Source organism: Eumetopias jubatus, unplaced genomic scaffold (assembly GCF_037043125.1).
Source record: "Eumetopias jubatus isolate StellerSeaLion01/CBP00866 unplaced genomic scaffold, mEumJub1_p1.0 scaffold_5, whole genome shotgun sequence".
In the NCBI taxonomy this organism is placed as follows: Eukaryota; Metazoa; Chordata; class Mammalia; order Carnivora; family Otariidae; genus Eumetopias; species Eumetopias jubatus.
The window spans coordinates 105,978,956-106,006,181 of NW_028274811.1; the positions used below are offsets into that span (position 1 = coordinate 105,978,956).

Genomic DNA, 27,226 nt, shown 5'->3' on the forward strand with positions numbered 1-27,226 from the left:
TTGTTCTTGTCATTTTGTTTTGAGTTCTAAGGTAATTGCCCGAATGTCTCAGTGACAACTCCTTTGGCGAGAGAAAGAGACGGAAGGGGCAGGGATCGGGGCAGAGCGGACGGAAACTAAGATGCTGACCTCCAGGCTGGAGTGCTCGGGGAATGGGGTTGGTGGAAATGTTCCCTGAGACATCAGATGGTTTTCACAGTAAGAAGGTCAGCTGAGGTCATGCTTTTGTCTCCAAAGACCAAGTGGCAAAAGCAGCAGGACGTGTCACATTAGTTGTCAGCTCTGGATGGGGGGGCATGATGAATTGCTGTCTGGGCCTCTGGGAACCCGCTGCACTTCGTCGTTGGGCCGAGAAATGGGATTCGGTCTCAGGAGAACCAGTGCTAAGGATTTCCCGACAACCAGCATCTCAGGGAAGGTCCTGGCCTGTGCTACATTCAGCGGGTCAAATTCTCTCTTCTTCCCAACAACACAGCAATGGCACTGAGGAAACAAGTGGGAAGGGAGGTCCAGGGGACCTGCTGGCACCCACGTATTTGGTCACTGAGGCTGTTTCCACGAAGTTCTGCCACCACCACTCACTGGGTAGGGACTTTTCTTCTGGAAACAGTGATGAGGTATAAATGAACATCTCAAGAAAAGAGAGCCCATTGGTAACAGGGCTGGTGAAAATAACCAGGTGCCTCTGAAATGGAGAGGTCAGGCTGTACCGTAGAGCTCATCTTCTCACTCATGGATTCCAAGCTTTAAGAGTGGATTATAAATACTTTGGGCTTCTCTTCCGGTGATGGGGTGCTGGAGAGTTCTATATTGTCCACAAGGACATTCTTGTCATCTAGTCTAATGACAGTGGGCTCAGGGGTGGGAGAGGGGGTTGGGTTTTTGTGCATGTGGGGCAAGCTGAGCTGGCTGAGGTCCAGGTCTTTGAAAGCATGAAGCATGAACACACCCAGAATGATGGTGACAAAGCCAGAGAGGGTGCCCACAATGTCCACTGCAGACATGCTGTACCATTCCTTGAAGAGGATAATGGAGGAGGTAACCACCACCGTGGTGAAGAACACATAGTAGATGGGGAACACCAGGGAGGTATTAAAAATGTCTAGTGCCCTGTTAAGGAAGTTGACCTGAGTGCTGAGAGAAAGTGCCAGGATGAGGGACAGAATGTAGGGGAGGGGGTGCCGCACAACTGGCATCCCCTGGAAGAAGTTCTTAATGGTGATGCCCAGGCCCTTGACGGCAGACACGGAGAAGGCTCCGATCACAGAGCAGATGATGATGTAAACGAGGATGTTCCTTTGTCCATAGCGCGGGGCAATGACGAAGATGAGAATGAGGCAGAGCACCAGCAGCAGCACAGCAAACACGAGGTACCCTTCAGGAGGGGTGGGAGATGGGTAATCTGAGCTGCAGAGGATGCAGTTAGCTTTTAGAGCCCTCTAACCATGGTCATGGGATATAGGAGCATGGACTTGGGCTCCAAAGTCAGGCAGACATGGGTTCCAGGTCCATGTCACAACTTTTTAATAATTTGGACAGGTTATTAATTAACCACAAGACCTCCATTTCCTTATTTGTAAAACAGGCCTAATAATAGGACCTTCCTCACAGATCTTTTTTTGTGGGACTAAATGAGATTAATGCATGCTACAAGACTGTGTCGTCCCCCCAACCCGCGTTAATCCCCATGTGATGGTATTTGGACACGAGGCCTTTGGAAGGTGATTAGGTCATGAGGGTGGCACCCCGAGACCCCAGAGAGCTCCCTCATCCCTTCCACCATGTGAGGACACAGAGAGAAGTTGGCCGTTTATGAACCAAATCTACCAGGGCCTTGATCTTGGACTTCTCAGCCTCCAGAACTGTAAGAAATACATTTCTGCGGTTTATAAGCCACCCAGTCTTTGTGGTATTCTGTTATAGCAGCCTGAACAGACCAGGACAATGCATAGAACATATTTAGAACCGTGCCTGGCACAGAATAAACACATGATAAATAACATCAACACACACCAGCCTGGGAAGCCCGTGAGCTAACCCTAGGACCAGCCCCCCGCAACTTTCCTTCTTTAGCCTCCTTCTCCTCCAGGTGGCAGCACCTGGCTTGGTCAGCCCCCAGGTAGACCCTCCCTGGGGTTCACTCCCCACCATCTTCCTGCTCACGGGGTGGGGGAAGCCAACCTGTGTCTTTCATTTTGGCAGCCATCTCAACGACGGTGGAGACCTTCTCCTCCTCGGGGGCATGTATCACCATCACTGTGCTGCCGGCCACACAGATCACACAGCCCAGTTTCCCCAGCAGATTCAGACTCTCTCCCAGGAAGTATGAGGACAAGGTGGCACTGCACGAGGACGTGGGAGAGAGGGTTTAGCCGCCAGGCCTGTCCCAGCGCTCTGAAGGAAAATGGGGGCCGAGCAAGCGTTCGTGGAGAAGAACAGATCAGAACTCACTACTCTCCCCCCGAAAACGTTTGAAATAGAGACTTATTTATGGGAGGGTTACAGTGGGTGCTGGAGGAATCGACGTACTTGTGGATTTCTTTCACTTCAGAGACTAAAGGGATCCCCAAACAGAAGAGTCAGAAAAGCCCTTCAGGGCATTCTTGTCTAACTTCCTACCCAAAGAGCACATCTTCCCTTAACATTACGAACAGACTGCTTTCAGGCTTGGCTTGTATACCTCTGATGGCAAGCAACTCACCCCTTCACAAGGTAAATGAATCTATCATAGGTGCATTCTAATTACCCAAAATATGGTAATTTCTACTCATTGTCCTATTTCTATTCCTTGAGTCGTACAAAACAGAGCTATTCCTTGTTCCATTTGTATACGCCAATATAAACAACCGCAACGACAATTACAGGCACTATGTCTTGGGCTTATATTATGGACTAGGTATTATGCTAGGAATTTTCTACTTACTCTATCTCATTAACATCTCACAACTCTTTGAGAAGTAAAATATACTATCTCCATTTTATAGATGAGAAAATAATCTCATAGAGAAGTTACAGTAACTTGGCAAGGTCATACAACTGGTAAGTAGCAGGGCCAGGATTTTAGCTGAATTTCTGTCTAATTATAAAACCTATGCTTTTTCCTCTACACCTCATTAGAATCCCGGTGACTTCCCTAAGCTTTCTCTTTCCTGGGCAAAACGCCTCCAGCTTCTTGCTATTCCTTGGTGATATGATTTTCATTCCCCTCACCTCCTCAGATGAGGTGGCAGAGGTGAGGGAAGAAGGGAAGGTAATTGGGCAAGACAGGTGTGATCACAGGGCAGGTTTCTGTTTCTTTGCGAAGGTAACCTGAGCTTAGGGTAAAAAGCAGTTGGCTGATCTAGGACTGAATTACTCCCCAAAATTCTGGTTTAAGGTATCGAGAGAGGGGATTGATGTCCGAGCTCCTCTGAATGTCTTCCATCTCTCCTCTAAAACCACCAAAAACATCTGCATTCAAGAGAGTCTGGGGGCATTGGCATAGGCAGAGGTCACACAGTGGAGGATTCCCCACCCCTCCTAACTGCCCGGGAGTGGGAATTTGCACAGCAGTCGGATACGCCATAGTACTATCTCAGCTGCATCAGCCAGCTGTGTGATGTGAGGCATGCCTCTGTTTACTTTCGATTGGGTCAATGTTACAAAATTGTCATTGAGAGGGTAAAATAAAACAGAGGAAACTATGGGTACTGGGTGTGGTTCGCTGGGATTTACCAAGGCTCCCAGGTTAAGCCAATCATCACAGCCAGCTTCAAATGGGGCTCCAAGACCCCCACGGAGGAACTATGCTTATAGTTCAAGAGGAATGTGGCAACGGGAAGCCCACTGAATCCTTGAAGCAGTGCTTTCAGGTAGGGATTATTAGCATCCCCTCTGAGCAGATGGGGAAACTGAGCCTTAGGGTAGTTAAGTGACTGGTCCATGGTAATGTAGTTACTAAGCGACAAAGCTTAAGGTTAGAGCTCATGCTTTTCAACTTGTATGCCGCGCCTACTGACACACCAAAATGTTGATGTGAGACGTTCAGCTTGGTGGCACTGGAAGCCCTTCCAACTGGTCTGGGTGTGGCCTGCCCCTCTATTGGCCAGTCGTTGGAGGAGATCCTAGAACAAGAGGCAGTAAACAATCCAAGGCTCGGGAGCTCTGGCCAGTATAGTGCCTCTTTCTGGGAGCTGGGACCGACCCAGGTCCCTGACTGCAAGTGGCAGGTGACCCCACTCACAGTTCCAGACCTCAACAAACTGAAAATAGGAAGGAGGCAGAGACAGCAAGAGAGGTGACAATAACCTTATGAGAACACTCAGCGCTCCCAGAGGCGTGACGACTGTCGCAGGGGCAAACGCATAGGCCCCGAAGTTGGCAACTTCTCCAGCAGCCACTAAGAAATGAAGGGAGAAAACAGGCTAGTGTGGCTTCGATGCACCATCTACAGCCCAAATTAACCTGGGCATTAACAGCTTCATTTAGTGATCAGCCATTCACAGAATCTTGGGCCCACATTCCCTAAAGTCTTGGTCCTTATGCTTTCCCCCTGGCGAATCTGATCGGACGGTCAGGCCCAGACTCTCCTGATCAAATCCTTGCATTTTAAAGATGGGCAAGCTAGGCCCAGAGTCCAAGGTCACATGACATGTTTGTGGAAGCACGCCTTCCTGTTCCTGCGGCGTCTTGGCTTCTAGTCCAGGCCACGGTAAGTGTACCTCAGGGACTGCTCATGTTTGGTCTGTATCTTAAGGTGCATTCTAGAAAGTGTTAATTTCCAAAAAAAGAAACATTTAGTTACTGATTCTCCAGGTACCACTTGGTCGTGAGCCATCTGTCCCACAGGAACTGTGGGCAGGTGGTTAGAAAGTCTTATGTCCCCACAGGGCCTAATTCTCCACATTTGAGTTTCTAGTTTGCAGACTCCTGCAAGTGCATTTTCTGTCTCTGCTGGTAAAGAATGACCTGGGTCTACACTTTGAAAGGAGAGGATGAATGTGGTAGCCCTGGCTAAGACTGGGATCAGAACCTGATTTATAAATGGAAAGCTGGGTAATTTTCCATTTGAAAGAATTAGGGTTTGAAAGCCAGCGAGGGTGGATGGAAAGCAGGGGAAATGTGTGAATGTGCAAATCTGGGCAAACTTTAAGTGGCAGACCAGCCATGCTCTAAGTGAGCCAACACACTGCCTGTGGAATGGAAAACCTGGCTAAGGAGCCCCAAGAGACTCCAACCGGCAGTGATAACTCTCTCTGTTTCAAGGGAAGTTGAAAAATGACACCTCTATCATGAGCAGCTCTCTACAAGCCTCTCTGGGGATACATGTTTCATGGATTAAGGACTGACTTTGGGTGGAGAATGTGATCTGAAATACAGGGAAGATGTTCTACCTGCGAAGATTGCCAAGGTTTTCCCATTGAGATTCACACTTTGCACAATGAAGACAGAAATGGCCCCATTCACCCCTCCTTCCATCTCTGCTTCTGCCATCAATGGGTCAGTATTGTTAGGAAAGAGCCCACTTACTGGTGAGAAATCCAGCCCACCACATGGCATCCTTCAGGTAGCCATACCCTCCGTCCACTGCAGAAAGGAATGGACAAAAAGTTAGAGCTTGGCCATGCTTTCTCAGGCACCTTTCCCATCTCTACCTTCACTCGCCAGTCTTGAAGGGTTCAGAATATGTTCCCTGTGGTTGGTCCTCTGGGCTTGCCTCTGGGTCCCCTCCTGGGCGACTTTATCCATTCCCAAAGTTTCACATACCATCTTTACGCTGGTGTCCTTATTTCATATATGTGTACTGAGCCTTTCTTCTGAGCCTAGGTGAATGTCCAATTGCTTACTTGACATCTCTTGGAACTCTCACAGGCATCCGAAAAGCTGTCCTAAATAGAACTCTTGATTTTAAATGCCACCCACCCACCAAAGGAAATTCAGTAAGTGGTACCTCCATGTACCTAGTTGCTTAAGCCAGAACCCAGGAAATCACCCTTGACTCTCCCACTCCTTCACCTTCTGTGTTCCGTCCATCCTGCTGTTTCCCTCTCCGAAGAGCATCTCACATGTGTCTGTCCCACTGCCACCACTCGACCCCAAGACACTACCCCCTCTGGCCTGGGGTGAGCCAACAGCCTCCCCAGGTTCATCTGGTGCCACTCTCACCATCCCTTTATAACCCATTCCCTCAGAACAGCCAATGGTCTTTTAAGACTGTAAAGCAGACTGTTACTCCTCAGCTTGTAACAGGCCAATGGCTTCCAAATACTCTATAAAATAAAGACCAAAATCCTAAACAAGCCGGTTCATAGTTTTGACCATGTTCACATCTCCAAAAGCATCTCTTGCCACTCTTCTTACCACTGTCTTGCCACTCAGGCTTTCTTCTAGTTCCTCCAAACGGATGAGCTCTTTTTGGCCTTAAAAAGACCTTTGCATTTCCATGTCAGGGATAGTCTTCTTGATGATATTTGTTTATATCTACACTCACTCTTGAGGACTTTGCTTGAATGTTGCTTCCCCTAAGATGCCCTCTCTGACCCCCTTATCTCTGTTTTTTTTGCCCTCCTGGGATTCTCTTTCATCGCCAGCTCTTCTCCTTCATGGTACTTATTTATAATTTGAGTTAATGTATTTATTTTGTGGCATTTCTCCCACTAAAATGGAGACACTAAGACGCCCAGAATTGTGTTTGTTCGGTTCACATGGGGGACTTTCGGACATTTGTCCAGAAGTACAGGACAGAGCAGCCAAGACCATTGCTCCTGACTTCCTCCCCACACCTCACAACTCTCCATTTCAGAGGGCACCTGACTCTAGACCTGGGCATCCAACTGCCTGCCGGGCCCTCCCAGTACCGCCAATCCTCGCGTTGACTCTGGGCCAAGCCTCTTTGTAAACACACTACTTATCTTCACAAGAATCCTAGTGGCTGGAACTGTTCTGAATCCCATTTTACAGATGAAGAGACTGAGGCACAGAAAAAACCACTTCCCTTGCACAGGATCACATCACCAGGAACGGAAGAGCTAGGATTGGAACCCTAGGAGTTTGCTTCCAAAGCAGTGTCCCGCAGAACTCTACATTGAACGTGTCCAAACTTGAACCATCATAGTCCCATAAACCTGCTCATCCTGCATTCTTCATCTCAGAAAACAACACCCTCATCTCCCCAGTTGCTCAAGTCAGAAAGCTGAGTCAGTCTCGACTCTGTTTTACCCTCCCCTTGGAGCCAGTCAATACCAAATCCAGTTAAGTTCTACCATCGAAAACTATCTCTGGACTCCACCACGGTCTCCATTCCCACCGCAATTCCCCCAGTCCGAGTTGTGCTGTCTCTCTCCCCTAACTGGTCTCCTAGGTGCCAGGCTTGTCCCCTAATCCATTGCCCTCCAAGCAACCAGGAATCTTTTCAAATCGTCAGTTGAACTATGTCTCTCCCCTGCCTAAAACCTTTGTCACTTAAAACTGCACCCAAACTCTGGGGCCTGGTTTATAAGACCCTTCACGATCTGGCCCTTCCCTCATCTCTTACCCCCCACCCCACCCCCAGCCCCATGTTCCAGCCATCCTGAGCTACTTTCAGCTTCTACCATCACTCACGCTCTCTCACCTCAGAGCCTCTGCACAGGCTGTTCTTTCTGCCTGGAACGCCACACCCTCCTCTTTTCCCCTTCACCTGGCCATCTCATCAAGTCCCAGCTTCCAGATGGCCTCCTACAGAAAACCTCCCCTAACCTTCCAAGCCTGGGTCCTCCAAAATATCCCCCAAGTGTCCTGGATTTTCTCCATGATGAAGAGCACGCCAACCACTGTGGAACAGTTGCCTGTGTCCCCCACGCGGCTCAATGCCCCATGGGGCACTGGGTCCCCACGTCCAGCGTGGGACCTGGCACAGCTGGTATGCAGTGAATGATAATTAAATGAATGAATTTTTTACACGCGATTCCTTTTCTCCAGGGTGGGTTCATAGAAATACACCTTCTTTCCAAGCAAACAAATCCTTATGGACAGAGACTCAGGAATTCTTTTGTGGCCTTGAGGGGGCCCTCTCTGGGGGTCCAGGAGGGCACAGTGGTGTGTGACAGTGCTCTGGGCAGAGGTATTTTTATTCCCATTTAGCTTGCCCAGGATGACAGAGCGGGTAAGAAATAAAACTGGACTAGATCTGGGGTTTCTCATTCTTGGCCCTGAGACTTTTCCTTATCTGTACCCCAATTAACATATCTTGAAGTTCTCCAGAAATGTTGGATTTTAAAGGGAGGTCTCCTGCGGGTGAATTGGATTCCCAGCAGGGTTGACAATAAGCCTTTTGTGACCATGTAGGCCAGGCTCTCTAGCTGTCGCAGAGGCCCCCTTGTGAAGGGAGGTTCATGGGGCTGGCTGGGGGCTCAGCTGCCTAGCACCCCACACCCGCCCTCCCTGCCAGGACCCTACCGGCCCGTGTGGCCCCAGAGGCCACCAGTCGCTGAAGGCCTTTCTTCTTGAGGATGACGCTGCTGCCGATGAGGAAGCTAGACAAGAAGGCCAGGCCCAGACCAGTGTAGAAGCTGTAGTTCTGCCTGAACCTCTCCTTCCAGTCGTGAGAGGTGACATTGCTGGGCACCTGGGGGCTGAGGTCACCGACGATCTGGCACACCACTTGGTGGGAGGAGCAGTACAGGCTGATCAGGGAACCTGGACAGGAAGACCACCATAAGAAAGTCACACTGGGGACATCTGCATGCTTTCAAATACTGGAATTGGCTACGGGTTCAGACCCCATAGTTCAGCTGCTGTGGGCCTCCATCCACGCCATGGGCCTCAACCTAACAATAATAGATAACATTCACTGAGTGCTTACCCCCAGCTAAGGGTTTTATTTGCATGAACTCAACCAATTTTTATAACCATCTGTCAGATAAGTGCTGCCTTGAGTTCCCATTTCATAGATGGGAAAGAGAGGCTATGAGAGGTCAGGCACCTCGCCTAAGAACACAGACTATCTGACTCCAGAACTCTAGCACATGACCACTAAGGTGTACTAATGCCCCACACACCAAGCAGGGTCTTCCAAGCTCTCAAGCATCACTGAATCCAACCTCCCACCCTTCCTAGGCATCTCCTCCCAGCTTCTGGACCTCCAACAGCTCAGGATCACATAGGGATTCTCCCCTCCAAGAGGCCTCTTCACTTCCATATCCTCACCTCTAGCCACAATGGAGACTCCAGACAGTTAACATGAGGGAGTGAGGCTAGAGAGCCCACAGCCCCTTCTAGGCCTGAAGATAATTAAATATAAGCAGCCTACTGGTTAGAACTGACCATTCCCAGGCCTTATTCTAAGACCTCTGATGCCCGTGGTCAGTGGCTGGGCCCTCCTTCAGGCCTCAGAGGGATTGCTGTTCCTGCCGCCCCATGGAGCACCTCTTTAGTTTGCCTTCCAAGCCCTAGAGATCCTGAGGGCCCAAGTCAGCCCTCATGCCCCAGAACCCACCAACCCTTGCTTGCCCTCTGGCACAAACGCCAAGGATAATAGGACAAACTTGGGCCCGAGGGGTAGACCCTTGTCAGAAGAGCAAGCTGGCCAAGTTCAGTAAAACCACGCACAGCAGAGCCAGTAATCCCCCAGCGCCAGGACTGCATGCTCCTCCACTCTGGGGCTTTCCATGAGCATTCCTATCATGGAAATGGCACAGCGATTGTGTCCAGGCTTTAGTGGAAGAGACTGGGCCCTGATAAGTTTGGTAAGCTGAGTAAGACGACACTGGTGGTACACAGTGAAGCCAAATTGTTCCCGAAGCCCGCGTGATGCCAAAGCCATGCACTTAACTGCCACCTACACCCCACAGGGCAGGCAGCAAGGGCAGGCTGGGGTTCCGTTGGCCTCTTGAGGGTTGTTTTAAACTATGAATTCATTACCAACATTTAAAATCCAATTTCCCATGAAAATTCAGCTTTTGAGCTGCCTCTGTTTACCTTATCGAGCACACCTTCCCAGAGCCGACCACTGACTGCAGATGAGAGTGGCTGCCCCCACAAAGGGACATGTCCTTTGCAATGCCCCGGAGTCCCTATCTGCTTCCCTTCAGTCATTTTGGTTATATGCTCAGCCCCTGTAGGCATCTGAGTTTGTGACCTCTGGTGGTAGAAGGTCTTTTTCCAAACTGGAATTTCAAAACTCAGGGCTCCTGTGCCAAGGATGTAAGCCTGGGCGGCACTTCTCCTCAGAGCAATGGGAACTACAGGCAGTGGTAGGTGGGCCCCAAAGGTCATGCAGCTCTGGCACTGGTGTATCTGGATCATAGAGTGGCAACTGGGTGGAATAAAGTAAGGGCAATGTTGACCTTTCTTCCATGGCACAGAAGCACAGAAGAATGGTACTGGGAGAGCCTCGGAAAGACAGTCTGCCTAACCCTCTTACTTGCAGCCAGGAAAACTGACACCCTGAGAAGGGAAAGGACTTGCTTGAGTCTCACAAAAACCTAGTGGCAGAGCTGGGCCTGGAACCCACCAGGGGACATCCATGTGTCTTGCCATGGGAGATCTCTCTTCCTGACACCTGTCTCACAATCAAGAGAAGGTGAGACAAGAAGCCATCTCCATCCCTACTCAGATTCGGTCTGACCTCTCACTCCTGTTCCTCAGCTCAGACCGTCGAGTCTGGGGAGTTCCCTGAACACAGGAAATGAGCCAGAGCCAGGACATGGGCCAAGGAAGGTGACTCCCAAGAAGGCCAATCCCATTCCTACCCCATTCCCCTGCCCTCCTGAAGGTGCATCTCCAGGAGGTGGGGCCAAAGGGTGAGCTTGCCTGTTTTGCGGAGGCCTGAAGCACCCAGGGGTGCAGTAGCCTCCACTGAATTAAGTTTTCCCATGAAGACAGGACGAAAAAGAGGGAGGGCTGATGGCCAAAGAAACTCCAATTCTGAGGAGGATGCTCATGAGACAAGTGGGTATTGGGCCCGGTGATTCCCTCTTCTTTTCCAGAATACGCTTGGACCGGAGAACGTATTCTTCCCCAGGGGAAGGTGAGGCTGAAAATGGACTGCATTGTTGGCCAGGAAACCAAAGCTAGCCAACACCCACAGAGCTGGCTTTGAACTCTTCACTGGGAAAAAGAAGTTACAGAAACAGGGCTGTCAGCAGGCTGCCATTGCAAGAGGAGGTAGGAACATGCAGACATACCAGGAAAGGAGTACAGTCGTATGAGTACAGGTTTGAGAATCCAAGAGCTCTAATTTCATATTCCACTCCCCCCACTGCAGTAGCTTGAGCAAATTATCAGGTTTTTCAGAGCCTCTGTTTCTTTCTCTCCAGAAAGGAGACAGTAAGGTAATAATACCTATCTGCCCTCTAGGGTTAAGGGTTAAATGAGATAATGCAGGTAAAGGGCCTAGTCTACCACCCGGTTCCTGGTAAGAACTCAGCTTAAGCTCAGGGTCTTTCCTTATCCCTCCCTGGGTTGTTCTTTCCCACCTACAAGGTGCAGGTGGGTTTGGAGGTGGTGAATGTCTGCGCCCCTCTCCCTTGTTTTTGGTGGGCCCCAGGAAGACAACCAGACCTGGGCAGGTGCGAGAATCTGAAGCAACGATACCTAAGGAACTACCGTGAAAACCCCCACCTCTGGCTGACCAGCTCTGGTTAATTATGCCCGCCGAGGCCCCTCCCTCCCCACGCGTCCCCTTTCCTCCCAATCCCCCTCTCAGCTCCCCAGCCCCGAAGGTGGGGGAAGTCAGCCAGAAGCCTGCTCCCCGCCCCGCCCCCCCCCAAGACGGGCCTGACCACAAGTCGCGCTGACCCAGCCCTCCCGGGTTTGGGCCCCCCGCAGGAGCGGACGCGAGGGAAAGGAGCGGCGGGGAAGGGAAGGCGCGAAGCGCGCGGAGCACCCGGGGCCCCTCGGGCCCGCACGCACCGTTCTGGCAGCTGGTGTTGCTGGCGGGCAGCTCCATGGGCCCTGCGCGCACCGACCGACGGACCGACGCGCGGGCGGCTGGCGCCCGGGACTCCCGGGCTCCGGAGCAGGTGGCCGAGATTCGTCCCGGCGTGGCCGGCGTGCGAGAAGCTGCCGGGGTCGGCCCCAGGGGTGGAGAGAATGACGCGCCGCAGAGGGGGACGGTCCCCGGGGAGGAGTCACCCGGCGTCTCGGGCAACTCCCCGGGTCGGGGGCCCACCGCCCGAGCTGCCCGCGGAGGGGCGCACGCCCTCCCGGGGTGCGGAGGCTGCTGGGCTCCCCGAGAGGGAGTCGCCGCGTCGCGCCCCCGGCGGGAGGCAAGGAGGCGGGTCCCCCGGCGCCGCCACGGCGCGAAACGCCCGGACTGCACCCAGTTGCGTCCGCAGGGACAGAGTTGATGGGTCCCGAGAGGTGGGAGAGGGTGAGATTTATTGGCCGAAGTGGGAACGTGGGGGTTGGAAAAGGCACTGCTGCCAGTTGGAGCCCTCTCAGGCGGGTGTGGTGTCGGAGACCCTGGGTTTTTCCCTTCTTGCCTGCCTCCCTGCCTCCCTGCCAACATAGGTCTGATCTGTTCTGGGCACTGGTATACCACAGGCACACAGTAAGTAGGTGCCCATAAAATGGTCAATATGTCTATGTGGAATGAATGGATGATAGACGCTTGGTAATGAATGAGAGAAGTATATTTCTTCTTCCAAGCGATCGGAGACCAAAATGAGTTAGACATATTCTCTGTCCCTGGAGAACCTTATATATTAATGAGAGAAACAAAATGGGATTTACTATCTAAAACCGGTGTCTTCCAAATCACCATGAAAAAAAAAACTGTGGTTATGGAAAGTATATTGGCTACTACAGGTAATAGTAAAAATAAATTAGAGAAACCCTATCTTGGACCATAAAAACACTTGTGCAGTGCTTGCTATAGGCCAGGCACTGTTATTAGTGCTGAAAAATCCCCGTTCATTTAATCCTCATGACAACCACATGCAATACAGACTTTTATTATTTACAGAAAGGAAACTGAGGCACAGAGCAATCAAGGAACTTGCCAGGTTTCCCAGCTAGGAAGTGGAAGAGTGAAGATTAAGAGCATGCTCCCAGCGGCCACACTAAATGCCTGGCATTTAGACTGAAATACACTCCTGCTCCTGGGTAGCGAAGACATGGGACCACCAAGAAAGCAGTGGCCAGTTCCAGCAATGGTGGTCACTGACCTCCTGGAGGAGGTAGCTTTTAAAAATAGTTACTTATGGAGTCGTCACTATGAGAGAGACCCTGTACTAAACCCTATAGAGGGGCGCCTGGGTAGCTCAGTTGGTTGAGCTTCCAAATCTTGGTTTTGGCTCAGGTCATGATCTCAGGGTTGTGAGACTGAGCCCTTCTTCAGGCTTCATGCTCAGCTCAAAGTCCACTTGAAAGATTCTCTCACTCTCCCTCTCCCTCCCCCTCTGCCCTCCCCCCTGTTTGTGCTCTCTTTCTCTCTCAAATAAATAAAATCTTTAAACCCTGTACAGACATTATCTCATTTGGTAGATACCATTACCATCTCCATGGTACCGATGAGAGAAAACTGTACTTAAAAAAAACCTTATGCTTTTAAAATAACTTTAGATTTACAGAAGAGTCACAGAAATAGTACAGAAAGTTCCCATATACCTGTTCCCAGGTTCCTCCTTAATGTTGACATTTTGTATAGGAATAGCAAAAGCCCATATTTGAAATACTCTGAGAAACTTGCTCCGGAGGTCCCACAGCTAGCGAGGGCATCAGGAGTAAACAGGCTCTGCCCCCCAAGCCTGTCCCCCCCCATCACTCTCCACCCTCTACACGTAGAGTATAATACACTTCTAGCTGGGATACAAGGGGTGGGTCCTCCCAGCGTGTGGCTTCCCCTAACTTTCTGGGTGACTTTAAACAAGTCACATACTCTCCAGGAGAAACAGTTTCCTCATCTGTCAAATAAGAGAGCTCCTTTCTCTCTTTCTCTCTCTCTCTCTCTCTCTCTCTCTCTCTCTGTGTGTGTGTGTGTGTGTGTGTGTGTGTGTGTGTGTGTGACCATGGGTTTGGGGACAAGGTGGGTAAGGTAGAGCTTAGAAGTTCAAGTTCAAGGGGCCCTAATGCACCCAGACCTTCCCCTCACTTTGGGGGGATGTGGCACCAGAGTTCACAGGGAAGTGAGTACCTCCAAGTCCAGTATGAATTGGAACACAGAGAAGCCAGAAACTGGGTGATCGGAAATGACAGTTCATTACAGAAGCATCTGTGATACCTGAGACGGAAGATCAGACACGAGAATTTAATTGGCCTTTTCTCTTACCTAAGCATTTCTGCTGCTCAGATCTAACACATGCTACAAAACAGCATCCATCTCTGAGGCTGGCAGAAGGGCCGTCCTCAAACACTCACTGCCTTCAAACTCGGATTGCGTTTGTTCCAAGGACACAGAACAAGAGATCTGTGGTCTTTCTTTCTGGCCTGGGCTTTTCTAATCACAGCAGAGGATGTTTAGATCATGGTCACATTGTGCCAGAGCTGAGCCCAGATCTTGAGAGATAGATAACCACCTGTGTTCTTTAATATATATGTTTGTGGCTGGGCTTGTGATTGGTGGGGCCGCTACATTTTAGGGTCCCGGGCAGGGGCTCCCTCGCCCTGGGTTAAGGGCACTACTGCCTTCCCCCTGTGCTTTGGACAAGGCTTTTCAGAGTTAGGGGAGTTTCATGTTTTAGGGCAGTGGGCTGAGGGGGAAGGAGCTGGGATCTACTGAAGGGCCTTCCACACCCTCTCTGGGCCTCAGGCTCCCCATTTGTTCTAGCAGGAGGCGGGGCTTCCCCAGGGCTGGCATCAGCATCCCGGGAGTGCAGATATAATGAGCCCCATTGACCCGCAGTCTCCTGGCCTGCTGTCCTGACAAAGCCCTTTTCTGCCCAAGCCACAATAGCACTGTCAGGCAGGTAGCAGGGCCTGCAGCATTGTCTCCCCAGAAAGGAACAACAGGGTTCAGTGTCAGTCCCAGGCTCGTCTGCCAGGGGAGGGCAGCGACTTTGGAAGGGTCTGCCCAGCCAGAGACAGATGGGCTCTGTCCTTAGCCAGCCAGGCTCTGGTGAACCAGTCACATCTCCTGTGGCCAGTTATTCCTGATGAACAGGAAAACTAATTTACCAAGACCCAAACTCCTAAAAATGTGGCCTTTCTAAGTGCATGTCCGAATGTTTTATGTTCTAGAACTGCACTGTCCAATATGGTAGCCACCAGTTCCATGTGGCTATTCAGGATGTGGAAAGTGGCTAATGTGAACTATGCTAGGTGTGTAAAACAGGCACTGTGACTATTTTGGGCCACATAATTATTTGCTGTGGGGGGCTGTCCTATGCACTGTAGGATTTTTGGCAGTGTCCCTGGTCTCACACCAGTAGCACACACTGCTGCCCATTCCCAGGCTCCCCTGGTTGTGACAACCAAAAGCATCCCAGACAATTGCCAAAATCTCCCCAGGTTGCAACCCATCCAGATTTCAAAGACTTAATAAGAAAAAAAAAATGTAAGCTATTAATAACTTTTTAGTACTGATCACATGTTGAAATGATAATATCTTGATATGGTAGGTTAAATGAAATTTACTACCCAAATTAATTTTCTCTCCTTCTTTTTACTTTTTGTAAAGTGGCTATAGAATGATTTAAAATTATATGGGGCGCCTGGATGGCTCAGTCGTTAAGCGTCTGCCTTTGGCTCAGGTCATGATCCCGGGGTCCTGGGATCGAGCCCCACATCGGGCTGCCTGTTCAGCGGGAAGCCTGCTTCTCCCTCTCTCGCTCCCCCTGCTTGTGTTCCCTCTCTTGCTGTGTCCCTCTTTGTCAAATAAATAAATAAAATCTTTAAAAAAATAAAATAAAATTATATAGTGCCTCACATTATATTTCTATTGGACATTGCTATTTATAGAGGCCTTGTTATATGTTAACATGCATAGAAGTTATCTGTATATATGTATATGCATGCTCATTTAATCTTTGCAGCAATCCTGGGAAGCAGGTTTTATTATTATCCCCATTTTCCAGATGAGGCATGAAGGTCAGGGAGGTCACTGAGCCTGTAAGTCGAGAAGCCAAGAATCAAACACAGATAAATTTTTCAATACTACACATGCTAAGTGTCCTAGGTCTAGTAACATCCCACGGGACTTGGGTAGGTTACTTCCCCTTCTGGCATCTTAGCCCAGGTAGAAGGGCTGGGCAAGATGTAGGCTGTGGTCCTTTCCAGCCCTGCAGAGCTGGTTTTCTGGGCAGGGTGGGGAAGGACAGATGGCTATCGCCTCCTTCAGACTGCCCTGGAATCACGGGAATCCTGCCTCTTGGCATGCAGAGGTTGACCAACTCCTCTTCTTTGGGTGGGTCTCCAGGATGGCTACTGTTCTCATAAAAAGCTTTGTTGTCACTAGAAAGAATACTTGGAACGGTCACAGGTGCACTCAGACTGGCTCTGAGCACATGCCCAGGGATGAGTCCACATGAAGCTGGCATCAGTCATGATGATTAAAACAGCAAGCAATTATAGACTTCTTCCTCTGTGTGCTAAGCGCTGTGCAGGCCTTGGCTCAAAACTGGATACCATTTTAGGTCCCATTTTACAGATGAAGGAACTAAGGCTCAGAGAGGTGAAGTGACTGTACCAAGGTCACACTCAATGGTAAAGTAAAGACAAAACTTCCAGCTGGGCTTGTGTGTCCCCAGAGCAGCTCTCTTCACCAAAGCACTGGTTTAGGGAGGTCAGAGGCTTCCTCCCAGACCTCTTCCTGGCCCTGCTCTGTATGGGCAGCTGGGAAGACTGGGGCTATCCAGAAGCCACACGGGCGGCCACACAACCTTCAGAGTGAGAGCTGAACTATTAGCCCTTTTAGTCTGCCGATGGGGAAACTGGGCCTGGAGAGGGGAAAGGTCACGCCCAACATCACTGCTAATTTGTGGCAGAATCAGAACTTTACTGATAATTACTCCAACCCCAAGCCAGCACTTTTATCTCCCACAATGCTTTCTTTATGAGCAGAAAGGGTTGACCTTAGGGCAAATAATGAGTTATTATTTTTGGTCATTTTTTAAGGATGAGCCAGTGCACCAAGGATTTCACACACATTGTCCCATTTACACCTCACAATAAGCCTCTGAGTCAGGTGCTGCTATAATTGCCATTTTAGAGGTGAGAAAACTGAGACTCGGAAAGGCTAAGGAACTTGTCTGCAATTAAACAGTGCAGCCAAGATGAAACCCAGCAGACTGATTCTAGAGCCATTTCTTGACCGCATTCCTCAGGCTTATCACACTGCATTTAGGGGATCCCCTATCAGAGGATCTGACCACAGGTGGAAGACATTTCAAATTCCTATGGAGGGCAGAGCTCGCTGGGAGGAATATATTTGGAAGTGCAGCATTGCTTGGCCTTGGTGTGGATGTGCAGAGAGCCTAATGCACTTAATTCATGGAAAAGAACTTCCGATCTTATAAAAAACGAGCTATCCTTCACATACTACTAAAATGAACTATTGCTGCTCAGGTTCTCTACATGTATTAACTCTGATCCTCAAGGCAGTCCCACGAGGCCATGGAGTTACCCTAGTTTTACAGCTAGCCGATGATAGAGAGAATCTGGGAGGGCTGGTGACTTGCTCAAGGTCACGCAGATAATAAGTGGCTAAGCTGGGATTTGAGCATGTCCTCAAAGCTCTACTTCAGTCTCTTCCTCCTTCCCTGCCTTTTGCTCATCTGAGTCACTGCTCAGGCTGGCAACTCAAGGCAGGGGATCTGGGGGACCATAGTGATGCTCCTCTCCTGCACCTGTTTGCTTGTGGGAACATTTGTTATGTGGGAACAGGGAGGGCAAGGGCATAGTGCGCTCCGTGGCCAGAGGGAGGCCTGCTTTTAAAGTGGGAAGAGTCACCTTGAAAAGGAAGGACAAACTTAGGCTCTGTTTTCCCTTTTGAGTTTTAATAAATTAACCCATCCTAGACTTTGATATCTGAGAGGTGGGTATTAAAGGGTCAGGTGATGTGAATTCTAGTCCCCATTCTGCCACTAATATACTGGGACCAGAGACGGGTCCTTCCCTTCCGGGTCTCAGTCTCCCCAGTACGTGCAATGGAAATGAAGGACTAGAGAGTGGTTTTTAAAGTTTTTTTTTTTTTTTAAATGAGATGGGGGTAGATACCAAACTTTCTTTCCCAAGGAGAAAGTTAAATGGGAGGACAACATACACATGTCCTTTAAGAGGCACTTCTTTCATTGACTCGGGCCAGGAGCCTGGAACCTTGTCACCTCGGCCTCCATGTCGTCTCCCCAGTGCCCCTTCCCCTGCAACAGCCACTGAGACAACCCCCACCCATGCTAGGACTAGGAAGATCCCATGTTGATAGTGGGGGGCCTGTGTGGCCTCCTGAAGCACACAGTATTTGCATCTTATGGGATGCTCCCACAGAGCCTGTTTGGGGTTCAGAAGAATGGCCAGAGACTTTACTGCATGGGGAAGCTCTTGAAGTGACGCCTGTGGGCTCGGGACCTTCGTTCTCCAGGCCCATCTGTAAGGGTCCTGAGACACAGTCACGTTGTTGCCAAGTGGGTCTGAACCCCCCTGCGTGGGTGGTACAGTCTGAGTCCCGGGGGGAAATTCCCACACACTCTGGAGTGGCATTCCATGTGAGAGGGCTGTAGGCGGTGTGGGGTGGGAGACGTGTTTTATTTGCCAGCCTGTGAATAGCTCAGCCTCCTTCAGGGCTTCTGGGGAGGAAGAGCAGGTTTGGGGTGTGTATGGGTCTCACCTCCACCACACACAATGGCTATGTGGCCTGAGGCAAGTCACTTACCTTTTCTGGGCTTCAGTTGTCTTATCTGTAAAACAAGGATAATGATAATGATAATAATAAAGTTACCTCTTATTGAATGCCTGCTCTGTGTAGATTCTATATAAGTGCGTCTCATCTATTACAACACAGCAAATCCTCACGTTAGCCTTATGAGGTGGGTGTTGCAGGATCCATTTTATAGATGTAGACAGTGAGGCACAGAGAAGTTAGACGGCTTGCACAAGGCACATAGTTACAACTCTCACATGGCAGGCAAACCTTGTTTTTCTGACTCCAAAGCCAACATTTTCACCTGCCACATTATACTGCCGTCTTAAATTAAGCCTGCCTCAGAAGGCTGTTTTGAGAATCACAAAAGGAACCCTACGTCATAATCACAGGCATGTAGTAGGTGCTCAGTAAATGGGTTCTGGTTCCTCATCTGCTAAATGCCCGGAAGGTCTCCCGCAAGCCAGAAAGAGTTGGTGAATGTCCATCTACAAGTCCCTCTCTTCCTAGTAAGTCAAAGTAGGGAAAGGGAAGATAATTCTACCTGGTCTCAAGAAAAATTACTTTTCTCCTGCAAAAAATGCTTCTTTAATGAGTGTTTCCCAAACTATGATCCATGAAACACCATTCCACATTGTCCCATGTTCAATAAAGGTTGGTAAATGCTACACTCTCAACCCTCCTCTTGGAGATGTTCATTGCCTATTAGCACATTAAAGGCACTGAGAGGTCCTGCCTGTAAAGAATCCTGCTCAATTTCGTTTAACCCAGACTGTTCCATATCCCCCTGACCATGGAATTCCCATGCCTCACCCCTATTAATATCCTATTAACATAACACCTGTTCACAATCTATTCTAAAGAACACTCCTGGGAGGGAAGCTGATTCTTTCCCTTTATGCAGATAAGGTAACTAGAGGCCAGAGAGCTTATTATGTGGATTATCCAAAGTCATACAGCTATGAGGGTAGAAGCTCTATTCTCAAACTCACTACTGAGGTACATGCAGGGCATAATAGTGGTTGAAAGCAGGAACCTGGAGTTGGACAGACTGGGTTTCTATCCTGCCTCTACCATCTCCTAGCCAAGTGTCCTTGAACAGGTTATTTCACTTCCCTCGGCCTCAATTTCCTCATCAGTTATATGGGGGACAATAGGGCATACACCTCATCAGGCAAACTGGGGGATTCAGCGAGTAGATACAAGAAGGGTGGTCAGAAGAGCATCCGGCATAACGTAGTTAATGATCACTGTTCCTACTAGAGTTTGCATAAAGTGAAGTTTACACGTATCTGTTGCCCCGGAGTGGGGGTCCATTGCTAGTTTAGAGAGTCGGCTGCTTGCAGCCAGGACTCACTAGGGCCAGGCTAAGGGAGGCCAGGGATTGCTGGAAGCTCTCAGGAGCCCCTGCTCCAGCCAAAGTTCCCACCTTCCCCTGGAGCTAGGCCTCTTCGTGTTGCCAGACCCAATAGTCCACGTGTCCGCCTTCTCTCCCTGTCTCTTGTCTAAGCTCAAAGGAATCCTTGATGGAACTGTCACTTTGCAAAGCTGGCTCTGACATTTTCTACTTTTGTGATTTTAGCCAAATCACTTAACTTCTCTCAGTCTCAGTTTCTTTGTTTGTAATATGGAGATACTAATGGTACCTACTTTCTAACTTTGCTGTGAGGTACCAAGTAATAATAACTAATGTTTAATAGGTGCTTGCTACATGTCAGTTCTAGCAGCCCAGGATGGCTAATGTCATAATAGACAAGATCCTGCTCTCAAGGAGCTTACATTCTAGAAGGGGTAGACATGCTACAAACAAGTCAACAAATAAATAAATAAATAATAAATCAGAGTATAATATTTAATATAGAGAAAATAAAATAGAGTAAGGGGCAGAGAATGACCGATGAAATGGTCGGGGAAGGCCTCACTGAGGTGGCATTATTTAAACTGAGATCTGATTGACAAGGAGTGAACCATTAAAAAAATCGGGGGGAAGAGCCTTCTAGACAGAGGGAACAGCTAGTTCAAAGGCCCTGAGGTGCAAGCAAACTTGGTTTGTTTGAGGGGCAGAAGGAAAACCCTTTTGATCAAGGTGGAGGAGAATGGTACAAAATAAAATCATCCACTCCTAGTGTAGACCCAAGAGAAATAAAAACACAAAAACTTGTCCCACAAAAACTTGTACAGAACTGTTCATATCAGGGTTATTCACAATGTCCAAAAAGTGGAAACATTGCAAATGTTCATCAACTGATAAATGGACCAAGTTTGGGACATTCATTCAATGCAGTGTTACTTGGCCATAAGGAAGACTGAGGTCCCGATACATGCTACAACATGCATGAACTTTGAAAACATTATGTTCAGTGGAAGAGGTCCGACATAGGAGGTCACATATTATATGAAAGGTCCAGAATAGGTAAATCTATGGAAACAAAAAGTAGATTAATGATGTCCAGGGGCTGGGGTGAGGGTCTGGGAAGAGATGGGGAGCAGAAATATGGAGTGATTGTTAATAGGTATGGGGTTTCTTTTGGGGGTGATTAAAATGTTCTAGAATTAGATGATGGTGATTGTTGCACAACTTTGTGAATATACGAGAAACTGCTAACTTGTATACTTGTAAAGGATGAACTTTATGGTAAGTGGATTGTATCTCAAGTTTTAAAAAAATTGGAATTCTAGGCAGGGGCCAGCTTAGAAGCTATGCTTAGGAGTTTAGGGTGGATACTACTGTTAAGTCCATCATTACAGAAGAGGATCCTAACACACACACACACACACACACACACACACACACACACACACACACACAAGAGTACACAACTGGCCCAGGGCCACACAGCTACAAAGTGGCCAAGCTGCGATTCCACACCTTAGCCCTCTGATTCAAGCCCCATTCTTTGACGTAAAGCTTGTGTATAGCCCAAGGCCTGGTGTACATCCAACATGCACTCAATATAGGCAAGTGATGAATGTATTTAGGGGTTGGGATTTCAGTGTCCAGATTCCTGCCCCTCAGGGCCTTCATTCTCAATGCTGGCCTCCACTCCCTGAGCTGCACCTCCCCCATCTGTCTCATTCCAAGAGAAAGACCAATGACCAGAGTCTTGGCCTGCCTCCCGTGGATGGATCCACTGCAGTGGGCACCCAAGCCTCCTCCTCTGTTGCTCGTTAATTTAATGCCAACACAGTCACGCTGGAAATTCTGGTTTGTGAGCCGGGCCTGGATGAGGAGCCCCAAAGGAATCCAGAGCGTGGGTTAAGGTTTCTCCAGGACTTGTCAGGTGGCAGAGGGGACTCAGCCGCTGCCCCTCCACCAAAGGACCTCTGCCTCAAGGGGACAGGGATGGAGATGTGGGGGAGGGAGTGTGGGCAGAGCCACGCGCCTCCGTTTTGACTGCAGACCAAGGCGCCTGGCCAATAAAAAGCCACACCTTTTTTTTTTTCCAGTTGCGCTAAAGATCAAACTGGTGATAATTATCTGCATTTAGCTCTGCAAAGAAAAACGTAGATGTTTATTTTGCGACCAGTCCAATAAATATGTTTGTGCCTCCCCAGCTCGCATCCTGCTTTCCTAGAAAGGCTGGTCTGTACAGGGTGGTCGGACCTTTAGTCCGTCACACCCCAGCTGAACCAAGAGTGAGTGGTCCTCATTTTAGGGAAGGGCCTGACTGGTGGTTTTTACTTTTTTAGGGGCCCCCACATCCCTTTAGGACTCTGACAAGAATGGTGAATACTTGCCCCAGAAAGATGCACCTGCCTATCTGTACATACTCCTCACTGAATTTCAGGGGGACTCAGGTTAATAACCCTTGGCTTTTGGCCAAAGGGGAAAAAATCCTAAGTTTCTGAATGTACATTTTATAAAAAATAGTGAAGGCTGGGAGTGTTCCATATAGAATCTGGATGACAGCTTCAAGACTGTATACACATGTACAAATCCATTTATCTTCACATTTAGCATGTTGAGCCTTGAAGCTGCCTTCTTCTGGTTAAGTCACTCTTACTAATAATCACAACTTCAAGTCATTGTGCTGCACTTAACATAACTTAAACTCTCACATCAAAGGTAAGCGGTATTATCACCATTTCACACAGAGGTTTACTGAGGTTAAGACCAAGACCACAAAGCTGGTTAGTGGTCACACTGGAATGCAACCCCAGACCTATGGGACACTAGGGCTCCACAACTGTATACTAACTGTCCTTTTTTCTTGGCTCGAGTCACAGGGGGAGGTGGGGCAGGCGGAGGATGGGAGCTGAAGTTAAAGAAAGAAGAGTTTTTGTGTGTTTTTTTTTAAGATTTTATTTATTTATTTGACAGAGAGAGCACAAGTAGGCAGAGTGGCAGGCAAAGGGAGAGGGAGAATGTGGGACTCGATTCCAGGATCCTGGGATCATGACCTGAGCCCAAGGCAGATGCTTAACCGACTGAGCCACCCAGGCGCCTGGAAGAGGAAATTCTTGCTCTCCCTCATGCTTCCTGCTCAGAGCTTCCTAAGGATCCCCTCAGAGCTGTGACCCTGCTCCCACCTCATTTTTTGCTCAAAGGGCTGAATTTCAGTTGAAATGTATCGGGTTTGGGGGAAAGATTTTATTTCTTTTTAAAGTTATCTCTAAACCCAGTGTGGAGCTTGAATTTACAACCCTGAGATCAAGAGTTTCATGCTCTACTCACTGAGCCAGCCAGGCGTCCCTACCCCTAAATGTATGGTTTTTAAATTATAAAACTCATAATAGTTTTTTATTAAAAAATTGTAGTTCGGGAGGGTATCAAATGAAGGATAAAAGCCCACTGGCTAATCTGTAGTCAAGAGGCAGTCACCGCCACTAACAGATTCTCTGGTATCTATCTAGAAATGAGGCGCACATACCCACAAAAGTGTGCATTCATTTTAAAAATGGGATCATGTTGTACGGATCGTATTTCAAGTTGCTTTTTCACCTTATAAGGTAATTGCAGATTTTTTTATATTAGTATATATGATTATACTTCATTATATTTGGAATGCTCCTTTTTAGAATATCCCAATGTATGAATATTTCATGACTTAACTACATTTTTACTGATTATCAGTACGGCCAGTTGTTTTCTGGTTTTAGAATTATAAACTCCGCTCTAATGGACATTCTTGAACAGACATCTTTACACGTGTGGCAGTTACGCCTGGAGGAGAGATTCTGGAAGTGAATTGCTGGGGTAAAGGGTTTGCTTATTTAAAATGTTTCCTCCCAAAGGGCTTGTGGTAGGCTGAATATTAGTTAGCCACCCCCTCCCCATATCCACATCCTCATCTCTAGAATCTGTGAATTTGATACCTCATGTCGTAACAGGGACTTTCTAGATGTGATTAAGAATCTTGAGGTGGGCCGATTATCCTGGATTATCTGGGTGGCCCGATGTACTTACTAGAGTCCTTTTAGGGGAGTGCAGGAGGGTAGAGTCAGGGGAGAAGGCCCTGAGAAGATGGAAGGAGAGACTGAAGGGACGTGGCTATGAGCTGCAGGCTCTAGAAGCCACGAGAGGCAAGGAACAGGTTGTTCTCTGCAGACCCAGGAGGAACCAGCTCTGCTGCCGTCTAGATTTTTAGCCTAGCGACTAAATTGGAAGGCTTTAGTCTTCTGAGGTCCATGATTGTAAGATAATAAATTTGTATTGCTTTAAGCCATGAAATGGGCAGTAATTTGTTAAAGCAGCAATAAATAGACTATTTCATGGCTGCAGCCTCTTCCGACCAGAAGTTGTTAACCTGTTTAGATTTCCTTTCAGAGTTATGAGGCTATCTATGAAGCACTATCTCTAAGGAAGAAAAAAATGCACCTTGTATGTGTCTACTATTTCGGAGAAACCACGGACCCCCCGAAGCTTGTCCCCGGACCTCCTAAGGTTAGAGCTGTCCTTTTAGGGCCTCAGCTTTCTCTTCCCTTGACAGTTTCCCAAAGGCAGGCTGAGATTCATATCTGCGGTTTCCGTTTGGGAAATAGCAGATTGTTGGCACAGGAGGAGCCCTTCGAGGTCTTGTGGGGTACCACACTCATTTTAGAGTGGAGGAAATGAGGCCCGAGCTAGGAAAACTAGAACTAGACCCCGATCACATGATTCCTGGTCCTGGGTACTCTTTGGTCTGTATATCCTTTGTCTGCAAGGGAGGACAAAGTTTGGGAAGCATTTCTGGGCTCAGCTGGGGTGTTGGAAACACTTCAAGGTACAGGTGAGGACAGCTTTCTTAACCAATCAGCCGCAGGCAGTAAAGGCCTCCCCTAGGTTGCCCTTATGCTCTGTTGGGGTGGGGGGAATGGTCCCATTGAAGACCTGTTTGGGGACCCCTGGCCTCAGGCTCCAGGTCCTGTGAATTCATTCTGGGTCTCTCTTGGGAACTCAAGGGCCTTTCAAAAAAAGGGCTGGGATGGGGAAATAGGCCCTGCCTTCTCCCCTTTGGTTTTTAGGAACGACCCAATCTGATTTCCTGGCTTCCTGATTTCTGGGACAGTATCCTCCAACTGGTTTCTTCTCCCTCCTCTAAGCTTTTTGGTTCTTGAGTCTGTTGGAAAATAGCTTTGGACTGAATGGGAAGAAGTGGTGATGAGACCTTCCAAGATAAAGGAAGCTTTGACCTTCCCTGGGGAGTCCTGAGTGGAAACCCAGGTGGGAGAGAAGGAAATAGGGCCCCCAGCTGCAGAGGGGAAAAATGAATGACCCTGGCTGGCTGAACCCCCTTTTCTCAATCAGTTCCAGTCATTGAGCACTGACAATGTGCCAGGCGCTGTGCTAAGGTGATTTGTGCATGTAGCACTACCCCCTTAACCACAAGGGATATGTTTTAAGACCCCCAGTGGATGCCTTGAATTGTGGATAGTACTGAACCCTTTATATATATTATGTTTTTTCCTACATACATATGATCATGCTTTATTTATAAATTAAACTGTAAGAGATTAACAACAATGATAAAATAGAACAATTAAAGCAATACACTATAATAAATGTGAATGTGGTCTCTCAAAATGTCTTCTTGTGCTGTACTCAGCCTTCTTCTTCTTGTGATGATGAGAGATGATAAAATGCCTACGTGATGAGATGAAGTGAGGGGAATGACGTAGGCGCTGTGACGTAGTGTTCTAGGCTACCATTTGGCTTTCTGACAACACATCAGAAAGAGGATCATTTGCTTCCAGATCACAGTTGACCATGGGTAACTGAAACCGTGGAAAATGAAAATGGCAGATGGGGGGGATACTGTAATATTATTCTATCCTTGCCACAACCCCAGAAGTAGGAATTATCACTGTTACTATTCTTATCCATAAGGAACCTGACATTCAGGGACCCTGACAGAGCTGAGTTTTCAAAAACTGAGCTTTTAGGGGCACCTGGGTGGCTCAGTCATTAAGCGTCTGCCTTCGGCTCGGGTCATGATCTCAGGGTCCTGGGATCGAGCCCTGCATCGGGCTCCCTGCTCAGTAGGAAGCCTGCTTCTCCCTCTCTCACTCCCCCTGCTTGTGTTCCCTCTCTTGCTGTGTCTCTGTCAAATAAATTAAAAAAAAAAATCTTAAAAAAAAATGAGCTTTTAACCAGTTACTCTATTTTGTCCCCATTCTTGGCTGAGAAGGGTCCCAAGAGAGAGAAAATCACCATCCCCACCACCAACGGCTCCCAGCAGGTTCTGCCTGCACACTATCCCCCAAGCCTACCACCCATCCACTACTCTGTTTCTTTCCTGTGTTTGTCCCTGCCCGCCTGCTTCTGGCCCATCTCCACGATGCCCCCCACAGCCCTGTAGGGTACAACTAGAATGCTTACTGCCTACACTAGATGATTAGTCCTTTTTCCTCTTCTCTTCCTTTTCCTCTTCCTTTCCTCTTCTCTTTTCCTTCCTCTCCTTTATGATAGCTGCCATTTTGAGGCAGGCTAACTTGGTGACACCAATTACATGGCAAACTTTTTTGAGGGGGCAGGGGAATTCAGTCTGTCAGCAGACATAGACGGAACACTTCTGATGTGTCTGTCACCTGTTGTGAAAAGCACAGGCACGTGGATGATGAGCAAGATAGATGCAATCCCCGTACTCATGGACTGTACTCAGTGGTCGCAGTTCATGTTGAGCCACAGTTTTGATAAATGACAAGAACATCAAGTCCAGACTGCACGGAGTATTTAACAGAGTGACTGGGACTGAGGTTTCCAGGAGGAAGGGCATTGGAAGTGAGACCTGAAAGATGACAGAAAGCCTTAGGCTGTGGGGGGCGGGGGAAGCATTCTTGGCTGGCAGGGGGCAATGTGAGCATCTTGGGGGACAAGGGAGAGCCTGGGTCCAGGATGAATTGAGCAAGGTCAGGAGTGTGGTTGTTTAACTTCTGTTGTTTTCTGAGTCAGGATCCTCAAGTAGAACATGGGGATGCTGATTAAATGAGACTATGTGGTAGCCATGGCTGGGCTGACTCGAGGCTGTGCTGCTGAGAGTCAGCCCCTCCCCT

The 27,226-nt window shown here is 48.6% G+C and overlaps 1 protein-coding gene across 2 annotated transcripts; it reads right to left on the reverse strand.

Moving 5' to 3' along the window:
- Window positions 1-228: 228 nt before the first annotated feature.
- Window positions 229-11,923, reverse strand: NIPAL4 (NIPA like domain containing 4). Of its 2 annotated transcripts, XM_028106486.2 has the most exons (6): window positions 11,872-11,923; window positions 8,416-8,655; window positions 5,509-5,565; window positions 4,288-4,378; window positions 2,182-2,342; window positions 229-1,375 (listed from the first exon to the last, which is right to left on the reverse strand). In XM_028106486.2, exons 1-6 carry the CDS (start codon window positions 11,906-11,908, stop codon window positions 747-749), a joined length of 1,215 nt encoding a protein of 404 aa, XP_027962287.1. In that variant the 5' UTR covers window positions 11,909-11,923; the 3' UTR covers window positions 229-746. The 2 variants fall into 2 exon arrangements, with proteins under 2 accessions (XP_027962287.1, XP_087879607.1); XM_088023481.1 differs by lacking the exon at window positions 5,509-5,565 and having other exon boundaries at window positions 11,872-11,908.
- Window positions 11,924-27,226: the final 15,303 nt, after the last annotated feature.